This window comes from Papio anubis, chromosome 11, assembly GCF_008728515.1.
Source record: "Papio anubis isolate 15944 chromosome 11, Panubis1.0, whole genome shotgun sequence".
Classification (NCBI taxonomy): Eukaryota; Metazoa; Chordata; class Mammalia; order Primates; family Cercopithecidae; genus Papio; species Papio anubis.
The window spans coordinates 16,887,463-16,905,260 of record NC_044986.1 but is presented as its reverse complement, the minus strand read 5'-3'; the positions used below and the strand labels follow the sequence as shown (position 1 = coordinate 16,905,260).

The 17,798-nt window shown below is 35.0% G+C and overlaps 1 protein-coding gene across 3 annotated transcripts in view; it reads left to right on the top strand.

Moving 5' to 3' along the window:
* CCDC172 (coiled-coil domain containing 172) overlaps window positions 1-17,798 on the top strand; it is a 55,249-nt gene that overhangs the window by 12,935 nt on the left and 24,516 nt on the right. For all 3 annotated transcript variants that reach the window (XM_009215436.2, XM_009215435.2, XM_021943721.2), the window contains 2 exons: window positions 3,664-3,780; window positions 4,972-5,137. In XM_009215436.2, the coding sequence (XP_009213700.1) occupies window positions 3,664-3,780; window positions 4,972-5,137 (283 nt within the window). The remainder of the gene's footprint in view (window positions 1-3,663; window positions 3,781-4,971; window positions 5,138-17,798) is intronic.

Below are 17,798 nucleotides of genomic sequence, written 5' to 3'. Positions count from 1 at the left end.
TTATTGCTGAGAGAAGCAGAATTAACCAGGGAGTTGGCACTACTGTAAATTAGAATTTCCCAAAACAGTAATATTTTCTGACAAAGCTTGGCTATTTGATTCCAGATTCTAGAATATAACTTTTTTTTTTTTTTTTCTCTTTTTAGACAGTTTCACTCACATTGCCCAGGCTGGAGTGCAATGGCACAATCTTGGCTCATTGCAACCTCTGCCTCCTGAGTTCAAGAGATTCTCCTGCCTCAGCCTCCTGAGTAGCTGGGATTACGGGTGCCCCCACTGACCTGGCTGATTTGTAGAGGGAGGTTTCACCATGTTGGCCAGGCTGGTCTCAAAACTCCTGACCAGGTGATCTGCCCGTCTCAGCCTCCCAAAGTGCTGGGATTAGAGGTGTGAGCCACCGCACCCGGCCTATCACTTTAAGGCTATATGCAAATATATTTTTTCATTTCTAGTAGGAGATCAGATAGAAATGAAAAAGAGAAAATTTTATCACTGTCATTAGGAACTTCCCACCCTTTTCTTTATATTGTCTGTATTCTTTTGGGATCTTAGTGGATAACTTAGGACACAGAAGCAATGGATTTTTAAGTTTTTATTTACTATAAAATAAATGGTTCAAGCTACATAGACATAAAATATGCCTTAGTTCAAACCTGACTCAGATATGTTTAGAAATATTTTTATATCACACTCTAACGTTTTATGTATTATCTCCCCAACTCTGATCTCCACCCATTACCTTTATAACAAAAAAGAGGTAAGAGGATTTTCTGATGATTATTTATTCATCTTTTGATCCTATCAATACATTCAGGATTATTTTTGGAATATTTACTTAAATTTTACATATCAGTAGATTTAGTTTTCAAACACAGGAACATAAAAAATAAATCAGTTGGGACAACAATAAGAACAAAAAGAACCATCTGAAACATTCTACGAACAGGAGACTATGAAAAGCTGTTTTATTTCTGAAGAGTTAGTAACTTATACTTAACAAGGAGGAACTGGGCAGATTCAAGTTTTTTTTTTTTGTTTTCTTAGTTCCACTAAAATATAAAGGCAATGTATTAACAATATAGGCCTTATCTAGCTTCTGCAACCTTGATCTATTGATGTCCTTAACAGTGTGAAGCAGTATATTATAGGCCTCTATTCTTGTCCTTCCTGACTTTAACTTTCCCAAACTCCTGCCGCTTTCTCCATCATTCTACTTCTCATACTTACCAAGACTTTTTGTATTAACATTTTTTAACCATAGATTCTATGTAAATTTGAAGATTAATGTACCATAATCTTTCTGTAATTATTGACTCTCTGGGCCTCTTTAGATCTGGATTAAAAGAGGCAAATATGGAAGTAAATGATAAAGACGGAAGGTAAGACAAAAAGGGAATGAAGAGGAGATAAACTAATACTAAAAATAAAAACAGGCAGAGAACTTAAAATGGATGATTTATATAAAATTTTAGGGAAGAGGAAAATTATGGATATGCCCTTTTTATAAATCTTTAGAACAGCTGTCTACTTTTTAGTTTTTGGTATATAGATTTCATTTTTTAGGTAATGGTAAAATATTCTGGTTAAGTGCCAGTATGTCACCTAGCTCTTCTTAATATTGGTTATTCTCCCTTTTAAGAAAGAAGATATGGGCTCAGTGGTAATTTAAGCTCTTAATCATTGATAGCTGAAACATAGCACCTTAATTTCTGAGTCCTTAACTTAAGGCTTTTCTGAATTTGAATAATAGATTTGCTTAAGTCTGATTTAGAAATTTGTTAGTTTAATAAGTAATATTTTCCTCGTTTTTGAGTTCTGGGTTTGGCATAGGTCTTTTACAACAGACCAGTGGTATACATGGACTTACAATTCATGAATTGTGTTTCTAAAGGGCATCATACTTGAAATACCTTAGTAGATTAAACCCGCGTTTATCCAGCTCATTATTTGGTCTTTAAAGCATTTTTTGTGGGCATTCCTGGGCAATGTCCACAACAGTAACTCAGAGTTAGGTATATACTGCGAACACCCTTCTCAGTAAGCTCGGGTGGATCTAGGATTTGGTAATTTCCTTAAATGTTTATTAAACTTATATATTTTCAACTCATTATCACACCTTGAAGTCCCTTTTTAGCTCTAGAATTACCTTTTCATTACTTTGAAATAGTTCTGACATTTCCATGTTAACATCATGATTTAGAAGAAAGAAAGGCAGAAGACCTGGATTTTAATCCTGGATTTGCCTCTAATTAGTTATACAGCGTTTGTTAAGGTGTTTAACTTCTCTGGACCTCATTTTATTCTCATTTACTTAATAAGTATTAAATAGTCACGAAATATATTTTATTCTAAATAAATGTGGTGGATTTCAAGATCATACTGTAGTTTACCCTTGTTATAAATTTCTACATTATTTTATAGATTTGGACATATGTTTTCTAATTTCTGTCTTCTGAGACAGAAAATACTAACCACCCTATTATTCCTTTCCCTAATCTTTAAAATTTGATCTCAGTTCCTTTGATTATGTGAATTGTACCTCTCTAATCTTTCTCTGTTGATGCCTTTCTTAAAATCGGGCTAATGAAAACAGTACCAAGTACTGAAGACATGGGCAGATGGGCTACGATCTTACATAAATGTAAGATCATATTTTCTGTTTTATTTCAGCTACTTTTTAAATGTCAATATTTCTAGGACGTTTTAGCCATAATATTTCAAACTGTCTCTTAAGCCAACCCTTTTGCCTCTGGACTAGACTATTTCTAAGCTCTTTACTATTCAATATCTTCTGGGACAGAGATTTCACAACCTGTCTCTCACCTTGAGGAAGTTCTTACAACTACCATAAATCTTGCTTTCTGCAATTTAAGTTGAATTTATTTCCTTTTTCTTTTCTCTATAGAGATGGGAACAGACCCAAACCGGAAATGATGCTTTCTTATGAGGGCTAGCACTGAACATAGTAGAAAAATTACAGTATTTCCAGTCCAGCATCATTTTTAGTTTTTATATATTAAAGCTTCCTGACTTCGTTTCAATATTCATCTCTCAGGAGATGTTATTTTTTAAGGTCCAAATGAAATAACAGTTGCATGTCTAACATTAATGTTTATTATACCCTTTGCTACTTAGAACCAAATGAAGTATTAAAATAAAAAATGACTTCTCAAAACCCATTTGATATAACTATAATAATGGGACTGGGTTTTTGCCTCTGCTTTCTAGATTTTATCTTATTATTTTATTAGTCATATTATGTACATGATTTATTCATTCATATATTCCTTATAATCTGTGAAAATAGAAACTTGTTATTTAAAAACAAACAGTCTTAAAGCAGATTTCAATGTGTGTATTGAAAAAGTTTTAGTACCTAAGCTAAGAATTTTTCTAGGTATTGAGAGGAAAAAGAAAGCACATTCTCTGCCCTTGAGGAGCCTATAGTCTTATTGGGGGAAGAGATTATAAAATTGTAACTATAAAGTACTTACAAAATAATACAAGATAGTGTATATAAAATAAGATGTTTGATGCTGATTTTATTTTGCATTTTAAAGATTAATACAGAATATATTTTATACTAGACAAATCTGTTACCTAAGGCACTCTAAAATGTCTAATTAATTGTTTTATTCTGATTTCTATTTTTGTGCTTCGAAGGTTCAACAGTTTTTTGAAAAATCCTTCCTCTTACAGCTTTTGAAAACTCATGAAAATGCCTTAGAAAAACAGTACAGTGAAATTACAAACCACAGGAATATGCTTCTTCAAACCTTTGTAAGTTTCCAGCCACCTAGAAAAATCTATTACACTAATTATGTAAAAAAGTTTTCAAATATACTTAAGTATGCTTTTAGAAAATTATCCATGTGCACATTAGCAGGTAGTCCTGCTCAGATACAGGAAAGTATTAAGTGCTATTTAAAACCAGTTGGTAGAGTAATACAGTTTGAAAGAAGTGTATGGGCAGGGATGTAATATAGCAATTATTTGCAGTTGTAATAAGCACAAAAGAAACAGTGGAACTGATTTGAATTGCTCAAGCATTGAGACTTTGGATAAAATCCTTTTGAAAGGCAGAAAGTTTCACACTTTAGGCATATTTATGGATGTGGCTAAAAGGATGGATATTGTTAATATTTTTTTATTAACTCAGAGCCAACAGCCTGAGCAATAGTTTTGAATGACAGTGCCAATTTAGAAATATGACTTGTGATTAATTGACATTTTAAAGAAAATACATTTAAAGATATTAAAAATACATATCTGAAGTCAGAACCAACACTTGGTGGTTTGAAATGACATGGCCACTTTGAAAATGTGGCTTAAAATTGATTGACATAGCTTAGAAAAATATGGTGATGTTTAGATTCTAGCATTGTCAAAGAGTTTAGGTTTTTGCATTGTCCACAGTTTTTGAAAATTCTTATTTCTCCGCCATGTTGATACTTCATAAAATGTAAACTATTATTTAAAACTGATTTTGAAGTGAATATATAATTTTGCCTTCATCATCCACATTTTAAAAGGTTTTCTTGGCTATCCTTATTTGTTTGTTTGTTTGTTTTCCTGTAAGGCAGTAATTCCTTTAAGTGTAGATTTTAAATTTTCAGTTTGGCCATTTAATTACTTTACTCTCCAGTTTTATGTTATAATTATAAAATGTAATATTATTCTGAATTTTAATACACAAATAACAGATATAATGATGAGTGGTAGGATATCTACCTCAATAAATCTCCCCAAACTTTAAGGTTAAATCTTTCATCTGAAGATAGTTGTTACTATATAATAGCTTCAGTTTTTTATTAATATTACTATGAGAAAAAAACATTTTTGCCATAATACCAGGAAGTATAATTATGTACTTTCATTGATAATAATTCCAAAAGATTATATTTTAAGTAATTCAGGAAAAATATTATTACAACTAACACCTATATTTGATCTTTTATTTATGTTTTTCAGGAGGCTATAAAGAAACAAATGATAGAGGAGGAAGACAAATTTTTTAAGGAAATTACAGACTTTAATAATGAGTATGAACTAACAAAGAAAAGAGAGCTTTTGATGAAAGAAACTGTCAAGATTGAAATATCTGACTTAGAAAACCAAGCAAACATTTTGAAAAGTGGTATGAATAAATATTATCACCTCATTTGTCTTGCATTAATGAAAATAATTTATTTTGAATGAATGAATTTTCCAAAAATTTAACTTTTTCATGAGCAAATTGGGTTACTGCATAGCGATTCTTTTACTTTAATTGATCTAATGAAGAATGTATCTTCTATTGTGAGCAGTTTCAAATGATTTAGAAGTAAATGTGACATGAGCATTTGGTCATTCATTTAATAAATAAATATCTATTATGTGATAGGCACTGTTCTAGGTCTTGAAGATATAAAAGTAAACAGTGGAGGAAGAAAATATGTAAGCAGACATTTACAGCACGTTGTGATGGAAGCTACAGTAGGGGTTAGGATTGGCGCCATAATCCTCCAACAATCCAGTATAAGCTAGGAAATAAGTTTACACAGTGGAGTGCAGAGAGTTTTATTTCAGGAACACTAGTGGTAAGGTTTGGGTCTGTGTCCCCAAGCAAATGTCATGTCAAATTGTAATCCTTAATGTTGGAGGTTGGGCCTGGTGGGAGGTGATTGACTTATGGGGACAGATTTCCCCTTTGGTGCTATTCTCATAAGATTGAGTGAATTATCATGAGATTTGGTTCTTTGGAAGCATGTAGCACCTCCTGCTTCTCTGTGTTCTTCCTACTCTGGCCATGTAAGATGTTCTTGCTTCCCCACCGCCTTCCACCATGATTTTAAGTTTTCTGAGGCCTCCCCAGCCATGCTTCCTCTGTAGCTTGCAGAACCATAAGCTAAGTAAATCTTTCTACTTCTTTTTTTTTTTTTTTTTTTTTTTTTTATGAATTACCCAGTCTCAGGTAGTTCTTTATAGTAGTGCAAGAATGGACTAATATAACATACAACTAGTATGTGAGTTATTGCAGTCTTTGATGAGATCCTGAATAAAAGCAGTTGCCAAATAGGGAAAGTCAAGGATAAATCCGTTTTCAAACCTCAGAGATTCTATTATAGCGTTAGTTTAACGTCTAGTATTTCCTCATCTAAACTAGGTTCAATTGCACATGAGGCTCCTTGGATGTAGTTCTTTTTTTTTTTTTTTTTTTTTTGAGAGGGAGTCTCTCTCTGTCGCCCAGGCTGGGATGCAGTGGCCGGATCTCAGCTCACTGCAAGCTCCGCCTCCCGGGTTTACGCCATTCTCCTGCCTCAGCCTCCCGAGTAGCTGGGACTACAGGCGCCCGCCACCTCGCCCGGCTAGTTATTTTTTGTATTTTTTAGTTGAGATGGGGTTTCACCTTGTTAGCCAGGATGGTCTCGATCTCCTGACCTCGTGATCCGCCCGTCTGGGCCTCCCAAAGTGCTGGGATTACAGGCTTGAGCCACCGCGCCCTGCCGGATGTAGTTCTTTATGTAACTCCTTGAGTACATGTCCTCTTGATCTGAAGACCTTAGCCAAAGAAACAGTTGCCCTTCACATTCCCAATATACTATGGTGAGATAGGCATAGGATAATCACTAGCAATACTTCTGTTCAGAAAGCGGAAAATCTGGAGTCATTGTTACATAGCAATTCTGAAATTGAGCCAAGCAAGTACTGGACATTCTTTGATTAGGACTCAGTCATCCTCCCACCTGGGAATGATTCCCCATTACTCTTGGTACCACTCTTTGTGCTCCTATTTCCCTTCTCTTGTCATTCCTTTTTTTTTTTTTAATATACATATTAAATATATATATATAAAAGATAGCTTGTGTTTTTATATATATATTAAATATATATATAAAAGATAGCTTGTGTTTGCAATTGTCCTTCTCTGCCTACTTCCATTCTGTAAAAGTTGGGTATCATTCTTTTTTTTACTGCCTCTGTCCATTTCAGTCCAAGCTCACTGTGTTTATGTAAATACGGTTCTCTTAAAAACTTTGTGGGTCTCACATGAATCCTACTGAGGCTCATTTCATTAGGGAAAAGCCACAACTACAAATCTCTTTGAGATAAGCCCTTTTATACTTTAGCCTTCTGCTAAAACTACTGAGACAATATTCTTAAACTTCTTGGCCCTATATGGCTCTGTAGTTTGACTGAATGGCCCTATAGTTTGACTGAATGGTTCTCTGAGGCATCACCTTGGATTTTTCTGAGGTCTTAGCAAAGGGTTTTTAATTTACATGCTAGATTTAGTCTTTATGATTTCTTAAGAATATTGGATTTTTTCTTTACCCTCAAGACATTTCTTAGTCATGAGAATGAAGGCAGGGAGGGCATCTTGTAGAAAAGCTGCCAAAGTTGTTTATTTTAATTCCAAAACAACCACTAAGGAAATAATCCAAAAACAAATAGCTAAAAGGACAATATAGAAATTAGAAAGACAGCCTAAAATATACATTTAATCTGAAAGACAGTGGGAAAGGGAAAGAGAGGAACAAAAACACAGAGAACAGACAGAAAACTAATAGTAAAATGATACAGTTGAATCCATTTATAATAGTGCATCACTTTAATAATGGGGATATGTTCTCAGAAATGCATTGTTAGTCACTATCATCGTGTTAACATCATAGATTGTACTTATACAAACCTGGATGGGATGACCTATTACACACCTGGGCTATATGGTATAGCATATTGCTCCTAGGCTATAAGCCTGTACACAATGTTACTTATACTGAAGACTGTAGGCAGTTGGAACACAATGGCAAGTATTTGTCTACCTAAACATATATAAGTCTAGAAAAGGTACAGCAAAAATGCAGTATGAATGATTTGTTAAATCTCTGTAGGGCACCTTTATAGGGTATTTACCATGAATGGAGCTTGTAGAACTGGAAGTTGCTCTGGGTGAGCCAGTGAGTGAATGGTGTGTGAATGTAGAGGCTTAGAAAATTACTGTACACTACTGTAAACTTTATAAACACTGTATATTTAGGCTACACTAAATTTGTAGAAAGAATTTTTTTCAAAAGTAAATTAACTTCAGCTTACTGTAACTTTTTTACTTTACAAACCTTTTATTATTTTTGACTCCTCTAATAACACTTAGTTTAAAACACATATTGTATGAATATACAAAAAATTTTTTCTTTATATCCTATTCTATAACTTTCTTCTATCTTAGAAATTATTTTTTTACTTAAAATTAAAAAAAAAAAAAACCTGAAACACAAACATGCACATTAAGCCTACACAGAGTCAGGATCATCAATATCACTGTCTTCCACCTCTACATCTTGTCCCACTGGAAGGTCTTCAGGGACATGGAACTATTATCTCCTATGAGAACAATGCCTTTGTATATGGAAATACAAATGACTTACAAAAGTCAAAACAATTTTTAAAATAATAAAATTTAAGGATTTATATTCTGTGATTTCAAAATAGACTAAAATTCTATAGTAATCAAGATAACATGTCACTGCCTTAAAAACAGGCATATAAATAGCTGGAACAGAAGAGAGTTCAGAAATAGAAATGCATGTTGTCAACTGGTTTTCAACAAAGATGGAAAGGCAGTTCAGTGGGAAAAGGAAAGTCTTTTCAATAAGTGGTGCTAGAAGAATTGGACATCCATTCCAAAACAATGATCCTTAACTCTTCACACCATATTGTAAATTAACTCAAAATAGGCATACACCTAAACACAAAAGCTAAAATTATGAATTTCCTAGAAGAAAACATAGGAGAAAATCTTTTCCATCTTGGAATAGGCAATGATTTCTTAGATGGGACACAAGAATCATGAACCGTAAAAAGAAAAACAGACACTTAAGAAAATTAGAAGACAAACAACAGTCTTGGAGAGAATATTTGCACTAATATATCTTCCAATGTACTGTTACCCAGAACATAATGAACTCTAACAACTTAAAAAAACAAGAAGGGCAAAAAGCCAATTATAAAAGGGAAAAAAGTTGAACTTCACAATAGAGTACTAATGACCAATGAACATGTGAAAAGATAACATCTTTAGTCATTTGGAAAATACAAATTAAAACGGCAGTGATATATCACTGTATATCCGCTTAATTAAAGTTAAAAAGACTGACCATACCAAATGCTGATGAGAATGTGGAGCATCTGATACTCATATGGCAGTGATGGGAATGTAAAATGAATGGTACAATCACTTTAGAAAATTGTTTTGCAGTTTCTTAACAAGCTAAATGTACATTTACCAAACAACCCAGCCACTCCACAATGAGATACTCCAGAGAAATGAAACCTATATCCTAACATTTTTACAGTTTCATTCACAGTAGTCAAAACCTGAACATAACTTAAATGTCCATTAAGAAGTGAATGGTTTGGGAGGCTGAGGCGGGCAGATCACAAGGTCAGGAGTTCAAGACCAGCCTCACCAACATAGTGAAACCCCGTCTCTACTAAAACTAAAAAAAAATTAGCCAGGCATGGTGGCAGGTGCCTGTAATCCCAGCTACTCGGGAGGCTGAGGCAGGAGAATGGCATGAACCTGGGAGGCGGAGGTTGCAGTGAGCCAAGATCGTTCCATTGCACTCCAGCCTGGGCGACAGAGTCAGACTCCATCTCAAAAAAGAAAAAAAAAAAAAAAAACCAGAAGTGAATGGTTAAACAAAATTGACATACCTGTGGAACGAAATACTTGGCAGTAAAAATGACTAATTCTACTGGCACACTACATGGACCCATTTCAAAATAATATGGTGATTAAAAGGAGCTAGACACATGCAAACTAATCTACAGTAATAGCAAGCGGAACAGTGGTTGCCTGGGTCAAAATGGATGAATGTGAAGGGTCACAAAGAATCTTTGGGGTTGATAGAAATGTACAGTTCCTTGCTTGTGGGCATTTCATAGGTGTCAGTGACTGTCAAAAGTCATGAAATTGTATGCTCTAAATGAATATACTTTATGTAAGTTATTCCTCTATAAAATTAAGAAAAAAAAAGTCCCTGATATCACAAATACTATAGGAGCCCTCTAGTTTGGTTCCCTTTTTCCAGAAATACGGATTTATTTTAAAAGATTTGCTTTCAGAGTACCTGATATTGTTGGTTTTTTATTCTTTCAGAAAGTCTGTTTCTAGATATTTCATAACATTTTCATATAAAACTTTAATCTCCTTAATAGCAGGGACTTTATTTTGATTAATGTGCTGGCCCCAACAATATGAATGAGATAATAATAAATCGATGACTGCTTCAAAAGGAGAAGCACAAGATGATATGAGAACACATATAAGTAGACTTAAAACTGGCTAGGAAGTTAAGGAAGATTTCCCTGAACAAGTTGCCTTCAGACTGAGGTCTGAAGAATGATACTGATTAGCCAAGTGAGAGATTTGAGTATAGATGTCAGTTAGATAGTTGTAATTTAAGTCAAGAGCTCAGAGATAGTTCTGGGCTAGAGCTATTACATTTTGGGACTCACCTAGAGAGAATTTATTGAAAGAAAATGGACAGTACACTGCAGAACCTCAGGATTTTCAAAAACGTGAGTGAAGAGTCTAAGAAAGCTTCATGAAAGATGGGCGGGAGCTGACGTTACCTAGAGAGAGAGTATTTGAAGGCATGATCAGCCCATGTTGATTGCTGCTGAACTGTCAACTAGAATAAGGACTAAGAAGCAGCAATCAGAAGTCACTGGTGGCCTTCAGGAAAAGGAGCAGATTGAGATAATAAGCAGGGCAAAAGACAAATTATAAGGAGTTGAGCAGAAGGAAGAGCAGAAATGGGATATCTATTAATAAAATTCATTATATTAATAGATTACCATTGGAAAAGCTTGTGGTTGTTTTAAAAAAGGCGATGTAGGGGGAAGGAGGGAAAAATGGTGGAGGAGAGGTGAAGGGAGAGGAAGAAGGAGAGAGAGCGAGCTTCAAACTGGCATCATGATTAACAGTGAAACTCTAGAAGTATTTCCATAACAGTAATAAGGGAGGGTATCCAATATCATCACTGTTATATAACAGTGTTCTAAAAGTATCAGACTATAAAATTAGATACACAGTAAATATTGGAAAACAAAGACAAAATTGCCATTAGTTGAAGCTGATATAACTTGATTTCACTGGGTTTTGTATGTGTAGTTGTATCCTCCACCATTCTTCCCTCCCTCCCACTACATCTCCTTTTTGAGACGTTCGTATTTCCAACTGTCATCTATTAATGTAATGAATTTTATTTAGATATATCCTATCACTAACCTTACTTAGCTGTGCACTCTTAGTCTTCTAATGTATTACTAAACTTTATTTGATAATATCTTCTTTAAGATTTTGCATCAGTATACGTGAGATTAATCTTTGTGTGTATATTATGTTGATTTCACAAAAAGCATACTGATGCTTGCTTCTTTCTCTGCTTGGAAAAATGCACATACTATAATTACCTATTCCTTCAAAGTTCAAAAAAATTAACCTATGAAACTGTTTCTGGCAACTCTTCTTGGTGGTGGTGGTGGTGGTGGTGGTGGTGGTGGTGGTGGAGAAATAAGTTGTTCAAATTTTAAGCAGATATTAGAGCTGTTGACTTCCCAGAGCAGTTTAGCTTCCATTTGTCTTCTTACGTGTCAGTGTTTGCTCTTCCATTCCCACTTCTAATTTGTGCCACATCTGTTATTTTCTGACACTTGACTTTTCTCTTCTTTCTTCCTTCATTCTGACCTTGCCCACTGAGCTTTTAGCCCACAACTGTGATTATTAGTCAGCCAGTTTCATTGGTTTTGAATAATCTCCATTTTTAACTTCATAGCTATTTTTATATTAATACTATTTTCTGCTACTCAGTAGTTTTTCCCACTGCCAGATGTTATCTTTGATTTACTATTTTTTAACTACAGGATTAGTGCCTGTTCTTACTCCTTGAGGTTGCCAAAATGTGAACATCCATTTTTTATGAAGATATTAATACTGTACTATTGTATTAAGCCTCTTAGGTTATGTTCTGTTTAAATATGGCAAACCAAGCTTTTCAACCTGTTTTGCCATCCCTACAGCATCTCCACCTTCCAGCCTCACCCAGCAGCTTCTTTGTGCTAAAGGCATGCTGCCCTCTTTTGTGTTCCTAGATTGTACCCTGCTTCCTCCTGCCTCAGGACCGTTGACTGTGTTCTATTTGGAATACTTTTTTAATCCTTTATCTAGTTTATGGATTCCCAACCCCTGGGCCAGTACTGGTCCATGGCCTGTTACGAAGCAAGCCACATAGCAGGAGGTGAGTGGTGGGTGAGTGAGCAAAGCTTCATCTGTATTTACAGCAACTCCCCATCACTCACATTACCACCTGAGCTCTGCCTCCTGTCAGATCAGCAGTGGCATTAGATTCTTGAGCATAAACCCTCTCATGAACTGTGCATGTGAGGAATGTAGGTTGCATGCTCCTTATGATAATCTAATGGCTGATGATTTGCCAGTGTCTCCCATCACCCCTAGATGGGACAGTCTAGTTGCAGTGAAACAAGCTCAGGGATCCCACTGATTCTACATTATGGTGAGTTGTGTAATTATTTCATTATAGATCATAATATAATAAAAATAGAAATAAAGTGCACAATAATGTAATGCAATTGAATCATCCTGAAGCCACCCCCTCCCCTTCCCCCAGTCCATGGAAAAACTGTCTTCCACAAAAACAGTCCCTGGTGCCAAAAAAGGCTGGGGACTGGTGATCTAGTTAACTTCGTCATTCTGATCTCATCTCAAATGTTACATCCTCAGGAAATACTTCTGTGATACTCCACCCTCCCAATTCCATATTAGGTCAGCTCCTCTGGTTATATTCTCTCATTGCCCTCTGTGCTTTTTCTTCAAAGCATTGTAATTACACACTTGTATGATTATTCCTGTCTGTTTCTTCCACTAAAGTATAAACTTTCACAGAGAGAGGAACTACATTTGCTTACAAATGTATTTCTGAAATGTGCTTAGTTTATTCACTCATTCGGTAATACTTGTGCACTTCTTGTGAATCAGGCATTTTTATAGGACCTGGTGTTACTGTAGTGACCAAGAAAAGAAGAAAAAAATCCCTGCCCTTGTCCAGTATGAGAGATGGAAGAAAGAGAGGGAGAGGAGAAAAATAAGGGAGGGAAGAGGGATGGATAGATAAGGGGTGGGGTGCAGTGGGGTGTGTGGTACAGTTTTACATAGATGTCCAGGAAAAGCCTCATGGATAAGGCAAGTTTTGAATAAGACCTGAAAGAGGTAATAGAATAAACCAAGTGAATACTTGGGGGAAGAGCATTTCACAGAGAAGGAATATCTGATGCAAATCACCTGAAGGGAGATTGTGCCTAATCGTTTTTGAGGAAAGGCAGAGCCTAAGACATTTAGAGTAAAAAGAGAGGTCATGAGATCAGAGAGGTGACAGGAATCCAGATATTTTAAAACCTTGTGGGTCATTCTAAAGACTTTAACTGAAGTGAGATCAGAAGCCATTGGAGGACTCAAGCAAAGGAGCGAAGGGTCTCACATTTGAATAGGATTACTTTGACTGCTATTGAGAACACACTTAAGGGAGGTAAAAGCAGAAACAGAAACCTAGAAAACGGTGGCCATAATCCAGTTGAGAGATGATGAGTAGCTGGATCAGGGATGCAGCATAGAAGTGGTAAGTGGTATTCAGGTTCGAAATATGTTTTGAAGGTAGCAAGCAGGATTTCAAGACGCACTTGATGTGGAACATGAGAGAAAGAAGTGTTAAGGCTGACTTTAAGGTTTTTGATCTGAGAAACTAGAAAGGTGGAATAATTGATATTCAATATATCTGTTTGTAAAATGACTGAATATTTATTTTAAACATCTGGTAATTCATAGATAAAAGTTCATCACTTTTGGCTTCGAAATAATGTTGGTCATAATGTTTTTCTCAAAATGTTCCTCTTACTCGTTTCTCCCAGTTGTTGAATTCATTTTTCTTAGATGTGAGATAAGCAATATATGACACTTTTTCCTTGCTTGGCAATATCCTTTAATGATTGGCAATGTACATATGAGAAAAACAACTTACATGTTAAAAGATGTAAATTAATTTTGATTGTCTTAGTTGGTTTAATATTCATAACCATAAAAGCTAGCTGTTGATTAGAACGTTGTGGGTTTTAGGCCGTGGAAGAAATTAAAACGTGATTACCACATCAATTATACCTAAATAAAGCTGTAAATAAAAATAACAACAAAATAATAGTGAGACAATAAACAAGTGGGAAAAAAGTTATCAGCACACAGTGTTTATTCTTTTCTGTTCTGTAAGCCTCATAAGAAATTGGCATATTTGTTTTATTTTTTTCTTTAAAGGGTTAGTCTTTAGACTTACCTTTTTCATTTAGCCTAAAGTGTCAGGATTAAGAAAAATATATTTCAGAAACATTTAAATCCAGTATTTCTCCATTATTCTTGCCTAAGTTTTAGAAAGATATTTTTGTCATAGAATGTCTGATAAATCGATTAATAATGAATAAAATATTGTATCTTTTTTAATCTGTTGAATATTGTGTTATGGTATTCTGGATTCGCTCTATTAAATATTAGTGTGTAGTTATATTTATATTTTAAACTTTTGTTTATTAAGGGAGCAGAAGCATAAATGTGAATGTATTTTCTTTTCATTGAATTGTCCACTTTCAGTTACCTATACTAGTGGACAAAAACATTGTGAATAATCAAAAATATTTAAAGTCAATTAAATGATTTATTTTAGTGTTGTTCAACATGCTTTCTTGAGCATCTACTGTATATACTACATCAGGCACTGTACAGAAATTGGGATTTAAAGTTGAATGAGGCATAGTTCCTGTTTTCAGGGAGCTTGTGATCTAATGTGGAAGAGAGACAAGTAAAAGGATAATTTAAATATTATGTGGAGAACTTTTACTTATCGTCATGAGGAATAATTTTATGGAATTTTCCCTTCTGTTATAACTAAAAGACTGAAGAAAATAATATGAAAAATTATTTTTAGATATTGAGGACAAGAGAGTACAGGAGCATGATCCCTGAGAGAAGGGAAACAAATGAGGTAAGCCCTAATTGTGCAAGCCTTCTCACTGGATACAGTTTTTGGATAGTAGCACTGGGAGGAGGAACTTAAGCAATGCAAAATGGTCTGAGTTGTGGAAACAAAGACTGGAATTTAGGGAGGCCAAGTTAGCTAGAATTTTCAGGACAATGTACTTGAGAGGACAGATCTACACAGAGAAAAAGCTCTGGAAGTCTGGATTGAGATCCTCTTGAGTCTTTGGATGTACTTGAACCTGCGTATACAGATGGGAAACTCCACTGAGCTGAGTAAAGAAAAACTACTGGGGAGCAATAAGGTGGACAATTCTAAGAGCTTATATGGGAATGGAAGACATTCATGTTCCATCTTGTCATAATAGAAATATTTCGTTAAACAGAAGAGCTCTGCCTTAATAGCAGGATTAAATTAAATTAAATATTCTTCTAGACCTACCCTAAAAAACTCTTATAAACAAGACTTGCACATGACCCATAAGTAGCTTACATCAACATCCTTTATGGGAAGATAACAAAACTCATTTAACAAAATAGTAAACACAATGTCTGGTATACAGTCAAAAATTACTAGACATGTAAAAAAGCCACAAATTATAACTCAGAGCAAGGAGGAAATTTGTTCAATAGTAACATACCTAGAAATGATATAGATGATGCAATTAGAAGGAAAAATAATTAAAACTTCTAGAAATATTCTAAATGTACTCAAGGACGTGAGCATAATGAGGAACTAAATGGAAGATATAAAAATAACCAAAGACACAGAAGAAACATTTGACAAAATTCAATAACTTTCATAATAAAACCACTCAGTAAACTAGGGATAGAAGGAACTTTCGTCAACCTGATAGATGGCATCTATAGAAAAACCCACAGCTGATGTCATTCTTAAAGACAATGGAATGAATGTTTCACCTCTAAGATCAGGAACAAGACAAGGATATCTACTCTTACAACTTCTAATCAACATTATAGTGGGGGGTTTTAGGCAGAGCAATTAGGAATCAAAAAAGAAAAAAAAATCCATGTTGGAAAGGAAGAGGTAAAACTATCTCTATTCAAAGATAACATGATCTTGTATATAGAAACCATAAGGAATCTACTGGAAAACTATTAGAGCTAATAAACAAGGCCAGGCACGGTGACTCATGCCTGTAATCCCAGCACTTTGGGAGACCGAGGTGGGTGGATCACTAGGTCAGGAGATTGAGACCATCCTGGCTAACCTAGTGAAATCCCATCTCTACTAAAAATACAAAAATTAGCCAGGCGTGGTGGCGGGCACCTGTAGTCCCAGCTAGTCAGGAGGCTGAGGCAGGAGAATGGCATGAACCTGGGAGGTGGAGCTTGCAGTGAGCCAAGATCACGCCACTGCACTCCAGCCTGGGCAACAGAGTGAGACTCTGTCTCAAAAAAAAAAAGAATGAATGTGTACATCCACCTCATACCATACACAAAAATTAACTCAAAATGGACCAGACACCTAAATGTAAGAGCTAAAAATGAAAAACTCTTACAAGAAAATACAGGTGTAACTTAAGCTTGGATTAGGGAATGGTTTATTTTAGATATGCACAAGCAATAAAGTATAGATAAATTGGACTTCATTAAAGTTAAAAACTCTTGTGTTTCAAAGGATACTATCAAGGAAGTAAAAAGACGACCACAAAATGGGAGAAAATATTTGCAAATCATATAGAAGGGACTTGTATCCAGAACATTCTAAAAACTCTTATAACTTAATAAAAAGATAACCCAATTTAAAAATGGACAAAGGAATTTAATAGACATTTCCCAAAAAAGCTATACAAAGCCCCTTCCAGTAGGGGCTTGTCTTCCAGGACAGTATGTGGAGGAGAAAGACAGTGGCACTGATAATCCTGACCTTGTGTGGGCCTAGCCTAATTATATGTGTTTGAGTCTTATTTACAACAAAGTTTAAAAAGAAAACAATATTTTTATACAACTGTATGACATATTTTTTTGAGCAACATGAAAAGTTGCTCACATTATTAGTTATGAGGGAAAGGCAAATCAAGACCGCATGAGATCCCACTAGTGTGACTATAATAAAGGTGGACAGTAATAGTGTTGGCAAGAATATGGAGAAATTGGAGAAATGTAAAATGATGCAACTGCTTTGGAAACAGTTTGGCCATTTCTCAAAGCATTAAACCTAGAGTTACTATCTGATTCAGTGATTCCACTTCTAGGTATTTAAGACAATTGCAAACATGTCCACACAAGACCTTGTACAGTCGTGCACCACATAACGGCATTTCAGTCAATAAAAGACCATGTATGACAGTGGTGCAATAAGATTATAATGGAGCTGAAAAAATTCCTATTGCCTAGTGACATTGTGGCACAACATATTACATGTTTTTGTGATTGTAGTGTAAACAAACCTATTGTGCTGCCAGTCATATAAAAGTATAGCACATACAATTATGAACAGTACATAATACTTGATAAAGATAATAAATTACTATGTTATTGGTTTATGTATTATTATACTTTTTATAATTATTAGAGTATATTTCTCCTACTTATTAAAAAAACGTTAACTGTAAAACAGCCTCAGGCAGGTCCTGTAAGAATTATTCTAGAAGGCATCGTTATCGTAGAAGATGACAGCTCCGGGCCAGGTTTGGTGGCTCATGACTGTAATCCAGGCACTTTGGGAGGCCAAGGCAGGCAGATTGCCTGAACT